This window comes from Papilio polytes, unplaced genomic scaffold, assembly GCF_000836215.1.
Source record: "Papilio polytes unplaced genomic scaffold, Ppol_1.0 DF823901.1, whole genome shotgun sequence".
Lineage (NCBI taxonomy): Eukaryota > Metazoa > Arthropoda > Insecta > Lepidoptera > Papilionidae > Papilio > Papilio polytes.
The window spans coordinates 1065088-1075342 of NW_013525303.1; the positions used below are offsets into that span (position 1 = coordinate 1065088).

Consider the following 10255-nt stretch of genomic DNA (forward strand, 5'->3'; position numbering starts at 1 on the left):
TAAATACACTTAAGTGTGAAAGCCAAGAAGGAAAGAAAAAAAAAAAGAAATGAATGGCAAGGTAAATATCATTGTATCGTTTTATGAATAGAATATATTAAAACTATAATTACAAGTGTTACCCTTATAATTTATATTTATTACAATTAACAAAACATCAGTTTTTTACCAACATTTTTCAGAATTGATTTGTTTGGATGCAACTTTTTTTGATACAAACAGCCCTTTAATTCCCACATTATCAAAGGCAAATGTATAGAATGTCTTCGCTTAATATTGGTGTTGGACTGAATTCTTACTTCTTACTAATATTATGAATGCAGAATTAGATGGACAGATGTTTGTTACAGTTTGCCACATAAACTGCTAAACAGATCTCAATGAAATTTGGCATGGATATAGAGAATTTCTGGAAGAACACATAGGGTATTTACTTCTGTTTATTTCTTATTCCAGGTCGAAGAGATATTCTCGGAGCAGCGGAGACCGGTAGTGGTAAAACACTTGCTTTCGGTCTACCCATTCTCTCCGGCATTATGAAATTAAAAGAAAAAGCTGAATCCGGTTTGAATGTGTATGAAATACCATATAAAAAGACATCAGTAAAACGGAAAGATACAAAGGAAAGAAGTAATGGGAGAATTAAAAAGAAAGCAAAAAGTTTAGAAGAGACATCAGGATATTCGAGTGGAGAGAGTGAAGTTGGAAAGGAGAATGTGAGTGAAGAATTTATAGAAGAAATAGAAGTACCAATAAAGAAGAGAGAAGTATCACTTGAAGATGGTGATAGTGATGAAGATTATGTACATTTATCGGAAATGTTAGATTCTGATGATTTAGCGGAAACAAGTGATGATGAGGCAGACAGAATCATGGTTAAAGAAAACGATGGTGAAGAAACAGATGGGATTGATGAAGTGGATGAAAATGGTAAAGAAATTTCCTTGTTTAAGACATTTATAGATTTTGATATATTTTGATATGAATGAGAGTAAAATATTAATACATTCAATGCCAAACTTTGCAAGTACATTAGAAATTGAAATAATTTTATTGAAAAACAATACATTAACAATTACAATAACAGTTATGCCAACTAAAAGATAATTACAAATTGTAGTTAATATATGATTAATCTTGTATGCCTACACTAGGCAATGCCTATATCATGGGCACCGAAAACAGCTGGAAAAATCTTTTCACACATTAATTACTAAAAACTATTATGTGAATGTTAGTGGCATTAAGTGTGTTAATTTTGTAAAGATTATTCTCAACAAATGGTTTAATTATTTTAACACTCAGGTGTTTCAATCAACTTGCAATCTACAGGTCTTGGGTTCGAATCCCGCTGTACCAATGTGGTTTTAGATTTTTTTACTTTAATATGTACATAAATTACTTAACATTCTTACTGTGAAAGATAACATCATGATGCCTGTACATGTTGGTGAAGTAATTCAAACATATGTATGAAGTCAACCTGCAGTGCAGCATGGTTGACTGGCCTAGTTACTCGATACTTATGTAGGCTCTGAGACCCTCAGTGCGGACATATGAGCTGTGGATAATGTTTATTAGTAGCCTAAACTGCTATGATTTCGATCTACAGATGTAGAAGATAGTCTGGAAGAACACAGGCAATTAATTAAGATTCTGTTTTAATTCTGCCCAGTCAGAGTCGAGAGTGATAGCTAGTGATATAAATCTATACTATTATAATAAAGCGTAAACACACACTTCTTTGTTGCCTAAGATGTCAGCAATTACAGCATATTTTTGAATAATTCCTTGTTTAATAAAAAGCCCTACACTTGTGTCACGCTTTAGGCTATATATTTTAACGCAATTAAACTTAGGCTGCAAGTATTTTGGATAAAAACCCTAATGTGGGAAAGAGACCATAAGTTGCTGCCAACATCAAGGAAGCAAGGTTGTCATCATGTCATGTCATTATGACATTTGTAATTGATAATTTGACAATTGTAAACAATAAAATAAAATTATCATAATTTCATGTGGATGAAGTCGCATGGGAACAGCTATTAAGTTTATATATGATATTAACAAAGAAACTAAAATGTTGAATCTTTATTATTTTCAGGTATAGGGTGCGTGAAAGTGATAGACAATATAGATATGCCGGGTCACATTGACGTAAGGACGGGGAAGCCATTGTATGCATTAATATTGACACCTACAAGAGAACTGGCTATACAAATCAGTCGACATTTAATAGCTGCAGCTAAATATACAGGTATGTAAGAGTAGGTTTCCACTGTTCCCATGACCCAGCCAGTGGCGGACAAGAGGAACACCGCTGGGTTTTAGTGGGTATTCCGGCCACGTCTGTTTTTTTGGCCGGCGAGTCCCACATACACTGGCAACGGGAGGGATGCGTAAAGGCATTTTCCTAGCGAGAAAAAAAAAAAGGTTTTCACTGGGTATTGGTTCAACATATCGTTTCAACATTTGTTGAATCATCAGTTGAACTAATGTATAAAGTTTTTTAATTAAAAAAATTTCGCCATAGGCCTTTTAGTCTATGATTAGTCGACCCCGGAGTGTCATAGAGTATATATAACCAAAAAATACATATGGGGTTGTAAAAAATTGAGAAAAAAGATTTTAAATTTGTCACTATTCATTGTTAAAGTTTTTTTTTTAAAGAAAATCTTATATAGAAAGTACAGTTTATTTATTTTGTATGAAAAAAATTAAAGCCTTGTTTTGATTTACAGTTATTTATGCTACTAGCTTTTGCTCGCGACTTCGTCCGCGTGGAATTAATGAAATACCAAAATAGGCAGCTTATGTGTTCTTCCAGGTTATCCTCTTAGTGTCAGATTTTATCGAGATCCGTTCAGTAGTTTAGGCTACAAACATCCATCCATCTAAACTTTTGCATTTATAATATTAACTAGCTGTTTCCGTACGACTTCGTCCGCATAGAATTATGAAAATTTTATATTGTTATGTGTCAAATTATCAATTGCAAATGTCAAAATGACATGACATGATGATAAACCACGGCAACCTTGCTTTCTTTATGTTGGCAGCAACTTATGGTCTCTTTCCCACGTTAGGGTTTTTATCCAAATATTTACCCCCTAAGTTTAATGGCATGAAATATATAGCCTAAACCGTGACGTAAGTGGCTTTTTATTAACAAAAGAATTATTCAAAAATATGTTGTAATTGCTGACATCTTAGGCAACAAAGAAGTGTGTGTTTACGCTTTATTATAATAGTATAGAAGTATAGATAAAATTTGACATGAAATTTTAAATCCTTAGGTATAAAAGTGGCCACCATAGTGGGTGGTATGGCGTCAGTGAAACAGGAGCGTGTACTCCGTTCAGGGCCGGAGGTGGTGGTAGCCACTCCTGGAAGACTATGGGAGCTTATAACCCAAGGGCAGCCTCATTTACAGCAATTATCCTCAGTTAAGTAAGTAACCTTTTTTTTACTAAGGTGACAATTCTTTTGACGAGGTATTTCCAGCCTAAACCTCCCTTATAAGTAACAACAACAGTGGTAGAGCCCGCTTTAACATCTTAGCACGAATGGGCGGGCTCGCCCCCAGTAATACCACGACCACACAGAAGACAGACGTGAAGTGGAAGCAATTCCGTGTTTCGTCTGATGAGTGTGGAGCCGGAGGCCTAATTTAAGTCCCTTTCTCTTTACTACCCTTTTCTTATAAAGAGAGGTTGGAAAGAGGAAGTGGATTTGACGGTGGAGTAGATGCATAGGAAGGGGAAATAACCTCTTGATGTGCGTCTCCTCCTCCGTCGTACAAGGGTAGGCAACGCATCTGCAATTGCGGATGTCTATGGGCAGCGGTCGCTTCGCCATTTTGGCGGTTACAGGAGGCCGCTTGCTGGTTTGCCACCTTATGTTATAAAAAAAAACTGGCGTTTCTCTCCGGCTTCTCACGGGTACAATGATCTGAAAATGTGTTTATTGACATCACAATATAAATCTCTAAAATTATCAGTATTTTTCTATATTATACTCTAGCAGTTGCTCGTGACTTTGTCTGTCTGAAATTAAAAAAATAAATAAACAAACATAGTCTATGTTACTCACTGATAACGTAGCTTATAAATGGTGAATTTTTGTAATCCGTCCAGTAGTTTTTTATTTATTTCAATACATACAAAAATACATATCTTTCCTCTTTGTTATATTAGTATAGTTTATTTAAACCTTTTTCTTGATTAACTTTATATATTAAATGAATATTTAAGAGAATGAGTATTATGACACTTTTTTTGTACAACATATTCTTTCATATTTCGCTAAAATAGCGAAACGACCTATAGACTACAGTATAATCTGAAGTAAAAAGTAGGTGTATATTTCTAAAATCATGGTAATCGTTTATCTTAGGTTTCTAGCGATCGATGAAACGGATCGTATGATAGAGCGCGGTCATTTCGAAGAGTTACAGCCGCTTCTAGAACGACTGAACGATGACGAAGCGCAGCGCAGCACGAGACAGAACTTTGTCTTCTCCGCCACTCTCACTTTAGTTCATGATCTACCTCTACATATGAAAGGAAAGAAGGTAAGATTTAAGACGTCCACTAAGGCTGTTCGCGGTATTAATATTTATTTTATTTACTAGCTTTTGGCCGTGACTCCTTCCGCGCGGAATTAAAAATCATGCATTACATATGTGTTCTTCCAGACTATCCTCTACATATGCCAAATTTCATCGAAATCCGTTCAACAGTTTAGGCTACAAACTCTAACAAACATCCATCCATCTAAATTGTCGCATTTATAATATTAGTATGAAGTGCGCAAATCTTTACTTATAAGCGGAGTCGCACCGCTAGTAGCGTTAGTGGAAAAAAGTCTAAGATCCTGTCCCACCACTGGCTGATAGAGGCTCAGATAGCTTATGACGTCACTGTCAGATAAGGTAACAAAATCCGATATTTCCATCACATACACGTTGGATTGTTATCAGACAATTTACAATTTTGTGGGACAGGCCCTTAAACTGCAACATAATAAACGGTTTATTCGATTTCTTACCCTATTTCATTTCACTAGAGTGTTACAATGTCTCAAAAAAAATAAAATTTGCTGTTTTTTTTTTCATATAAAGGTTATTTACTAGTTGTATTGTAGGTTACAAAGCGCGGGAAAATAATAAACAGAAAAATAGAGAAAATGACGCCACAACAGAAAATTAAAAGATTGGTGACAATGATTGGTATGACTGATCCTAAAGTTGTTGATATTACTACTGAAAACTTAGGTAAGTGTGAATCTATAACTATACCTCTATACTAGTCTATATCTATACTTCTATACTAGTCTATATCTATACTTCTATGTCTATACTTAGTGTAATAAAGCGTAAACACACACTACTTTGTTACCTAAGATGTCAGCAATTACAGCATATTTTTGAATAATTCACTCTTTAATAAAAAGCCCTACACTTACGTCACGCTTTAGGCTACATATTTTCACGCTATGAAACTTAGACTGTAAATAAATTGCATAAAATTCTAATGTGTGAAAGTGACCATAAGTCACGGTTTGTCATGTCATGTCATTTTGATATTTGCAATTGCTAATTTGACAAATGTAAACATTAAAATATAATTTTCATAAAGTCATGCGGATAAAGCCGCACGGGAACAGCTAGTAATATATAAGCCATAAAAGATCGATTCCTAATTAGGTTATAAACCTTTTTAATATGTCATCCGCCATTTTGTGGAGACGGCCATCTTGGTTTTGACATTTACTCCTTTATTTATTTTTAACCCATTTATCTCATTGATAAAAGATTGAGGAAATAAAAATACTACATATACATGCTAAGACAGAGAACAACAGAATAATCGAATAGACAAAAAGCCCATATATAACTACCAAGTATATAATAAATGTATAAAAATATATAAAATAATATATAACTTTGGAGTGCTGAATGGATAAGGTCTTTACTATTGGGTATTTTAATTTTAAAATGTCATCCGCCATTTTGTAGAAGCGGCCATCTTGAATTTATTACGAAAGTTTGTCAAGATTTGAAAACATATTGCTGTAAATCATAGAAAAAAAATTAATAAACAATGTGATTTTTTATAATTTTTTCTTCACGCTTTGTTCCGTTTCTAGGTGCGGCAGAAACATTAACGGAATGTCGTATAGCGTGCGCGTTAGAGAACAAAGACGCATATCTTTACTACATATTGAAGAGACATCCTGGAAGAACTATTGTGTTCTGTAATTCCATAGGAAGTGTTAGACGGTTCGTGATTTTTAAATGTCATGTTTATCATCCACTTGCCCTTATCCCTTACGGAGAGCACAGTATGTGCTGCTCTTTCATACATCTCTATCAGCCGTCATATCTGAATCCACTTCCTTAAGCATATCCTCTTTCACACAATCCATCCATACTTTCTTCTGTCTTCCTCTTCCTTTGTAGCCATCCATTCATTAATACTTTCAGGTTTATGTCCCCATCTCGTCGCATAACATGTCCATTCCACGCTAACCTTTTGCTTCTCAATTTCTCCACCACTGGCGCTACTTTCAAACTTCACCTAATGTTTTTATGTTTAATTTTAAATGTCATATTATACTTTATTTTTTTATATTATCTATATTTATATTTTTAGTCATCCACATTAAATCTTTACGTGTCTATAATTCTTGGTGACAGCTTTTTTATCTATACTTCTATGCTAATATAATAAAGCGTAAACACACTACTTTGTGACGTAAGATGTCAGTAATCACAGTATGTTTTTGAATAATTCCTTTCTTAATAAAAAGATCTACACTTACGATAAGCTATAGGCTGTATAGATTCACGCTAGGTAATTTAGGGGGTAAATAAATGTGAAAAAAAGTCACGTGAGAAAAGGACAAAAAATATAAGCCAAAAGATTTACAGAAGCAAGATTGTCATGATAACGATGATTGTTAGACAGTTAAAAATTCAGTCGTTGACATTTGAAATTTACAATTTTGACATTTGCAATATTGAACAGCTTGTGCTTCTAAGTGGGAAGGGAATTAAATTCTTTGTTTATGTCCAGATTGGCTCAGCTGTTCACATTACTGAAGTGTTCCCCGCTCCCGCTACACGCCAGTATGCCTCAGAGACAGCGATTGAAGAATCTAGAAAGGTAAATGCATAAAAAATAAAGAAAAAAACAAAAAAATATAAAAAACGTAATGAATATGCTCGAAAACATTTTTTTTAATAATACACAACAAAACCTTTCTTTCTTAATTATTTTTCTAAAAAATACTAATTGTTGACCGCGAATCTGTACACGTGTAAAAAAAATCTAGCCTTAATGTTCGTAGTTACGCCAATGCGTAGTTTTTTTTTAGTTTTTTTTAGTAGATATAGTGGTTTTCTCTGCATATTACAGGTTCCGCGACGACCCTCACGGCGTGCTGGTGGCCACGGACGTGGCTGCGCGTGGTCTTGATATACCAGATGTGGACCACGTGGTCCATTACCAGGTGCCCAAGACCGCAGAAGTAAGTCCATCTATACTAATGTTATAAAGAAGAAAAAAATGTATTTTCGTATTGAAATAACTCAAAAACTACTGGGACGATTTAAAAAAAAATCTTTCACTATTAAAAAGCTATGTTACCAATGAGAAATATTTCGTACTAGCTGTTCCCGTGCGGCTTCATCCGCATGTAAATATAAAAATTTTATTTTATTGTTTACATTTGTCAAATTATCAATAGCAAATGTCAAAATGACATGACATGACAAACCTTGACAATCTCGCTTTCTTGATGTTGGCAGCAACTTATGGTCTCTTTCCCACATTAGGGGTTTCATCCAAAATATTTACCACCTAAGTTTAATGGCGTGGAAATACATAAAGCGTGACGTAAAGGGCTTTTTATCAAAAAAAGAATTATTCATAAATATGCTGTAATTGCTGACATCTTAGGCAACAAAGAAGTGTGTGTTTACGCTTTATTATAATAGTATAGATTATTTTACAAAATTAACATTTAAACATTTTTTAATAACGTCTATTGGCAATAAAATCAAATATAACTCTATTGAGATAGCGTTAGTTCACAATTTCAATTGTGAAAAATTTTTCAAATGAAGTGTCAACTATGCCTCTATACATTTTTTGAGTTTTTTTGTACTTTTTTATAGAATTACGTGCACAGAAGTGGCAGAACTGCGCGCGCCAACAAGGAAGGTCTCACTATACTTATGATGGACTCCTCTGAAGCCTATACGTATGCTAAGCTTCGCCGGACTCTTAACAAAAGTAAGTATCATTATTGAAAATATAGTTTTTATTTGTAAGTTGTCAAATATTAAAAATATTAAGTAATTTTCTAAAAATCACAAGTTTATTTAATAAATTATTTTTTAAGAGGGAATATCCACTCTATACTTTCGTGATTTTTTGAATCGATTTTTTTATTCAATTATTAAAAAATAAAAAGAAAAATGAAAAAAATAATCTAATAAATATAAAATATTGCCATGATTCTACCAATTTTAGTACTAGCTTTTCAAACTACACGTGTGATTAAAAAAAATACAAAACTATGTGTTCTTCCAGACTATCCCTTACATCACTGTCAAATTTCATCGAAATCTATTCAACAGTTTAGGCTAAAAACAAACATCCATCCATACTATATTTCTTACTGATATTATAAATGCGACGTTTAAATGGATGTTTAGAATTTAGCCTAAGCTATTAAACAGATCTCAATTTAAATCGATATATAGAAAATAACCAGTAAAATGTACTGTTTTTTTTCACGCGGGGTTTGTCAAAAGTAAATAATGTTATTTATGTGACTTAGCAACGGAATTACCAACGTTCCCTGTGGAGGAGCGCAATATGTCGAATATACGGGAGTTGGTGCGCGCGGGCCGCGAGCTAGACGCGCTGCTGCTGCGGCGCCGCCGCGGGGCGCAGGCCGAGGGCTGGCTGGAGAAAGCCGCCAGGGAAATGGACATCATCATCGATGATGTGTATCCTTTTATATTGAACTAGCTTTCCGCGACTCCGTCCGCGTGGGATTAAAAAAACAAAAGTGAGTAGCCAATGTGTTCTGTAGACTATCCTCTACAACTATACCAAATTTTATCGAAATCCGTTCAGTCGTTTAGGCTACAAACATCCATCCATCTAAACTTTCTCATTTATAATATTTATGTTGAATTGGGTGATGGTTGTCACTTTTTTGTGTGATCAATGGTGGTGTAGGTAGATTGATTATTTTTGTGTCAAGATATCATAATATGGACATGCCAGTTTATCCATAACTAGCTGTTCCCGTGCGGCTTCATCCGCATGAAATTCTGAAAGTTTTATTTTATTGTTTACAATTGTCAAATTATCAATTGCAAATGACAAAATGACATGACATGACAAAACTTAACAGTCTTGCTTCCTTGTTGTTGGCAGTAACTTATGGTCTCTTTCCCACATTAGGGTTTTTATCCAAAATATTTACCACCTAAGTTTAATGGCGTTAAAATAAATAGCCAAAAGCGTGACGTAAGTGTAAAAGAAAGAATTATTAAAAAATATGCTGTAATTGCTGACATCTTACGTCACAAAGCAGTTTGTTTTTTTCGCTTTATTATATTAGTCTAGACAGGTGATTAGAGGGTGATGATTGTCACTTTTTTGTATGCGTATATAATAATACAATATAATATGGACATGCCCTTATCCTTAATATTCGGAAAGTCCCGGAAAAAAATCCGCGATTTGAACTATGGAATAAAGTAAAATAAAATCTAACTAAAACATTTTTGTATAGCAAATACTAGTAGATTCCTATCAATGTCGACTTTAAGATCTTTGTAACTCTATATTTCTATATTCGATTTTAATAAACTTCACTCGAAACCACAGACCGAGGAAGGAAATAGATCCATCCATAGACAAAACTTTGAACATAAAGAAGAAACAGCTGGAGTCTTTATTGTCAAGGCCAATATTTCCTAAAGGATTCTCCTTCAAATTCCCAACACTTAATACAATGGAACCAGAAAAGACGAATGAAAATGCTTTGCAGGTTAGAATTTTTTTTTTTTATAATATAAGATGGTAAACGAGCAAGCGGTCTGAATCCACCGAAATGGAAAGTAACCGCTGCACATAAACATCCGCAATTACAGCGCTGCCTACCCTTCATTGACGGAGGAGTCGCACATAAAGGGGACATTTCTCCTTCCTATGCATCTCCACAGTCA

At 34.2% G+C, this 10255-nt stretch overlaps 1 protein-coding gene across 1 annotated transcript in view; it reads left to right on the top strand.

The window, feature by feature from the left end:
- The window catches only part of LOC106102804 (ATP-dependent RNA helicase DDX24), a gene marked incomplete at its 3' end in the record, with an annotated part of 11837 nt that extends 1757 nt beyond the window's left edge, over nt 1-10080 (top strand). The window contains exons 3-13 of the mRNA XM_013282389.1: nt 457-930; nt 2105-2257; nt 3297-3450; nt 4396-4573; nt 5146-5275; nt 6151-6283; nt 7080-7169; nt 7422-7533; nt 8183-8300; nt 8851-9022; nt 9915-10080. Of these exons, the coding sequence (XP_013137843.1) occupies nt 457-930; nt 2105-2257; nt 3297-3450; nt 4396-4573; nt 5146-5275; nt 6151-6283; nt 7080-7169; nt 7422-7533; nt 8183-8300; nt 8851-9022; nt 9915-10080 (1880 nt within the window). The remainder of the gene's footprint in view (nt 1-456; nt 931-2104; nt 2258-3296; nt 3451-4395; nt 4574-5145; nt 5276-6150; nt 6284-7079; nt 7170-7421; nt 7534-8182; nt 8301-8850; nt 9023-9914) is intronic.
- Nucleotides 10081-10255: the final 175 nt, after the last annotated feature.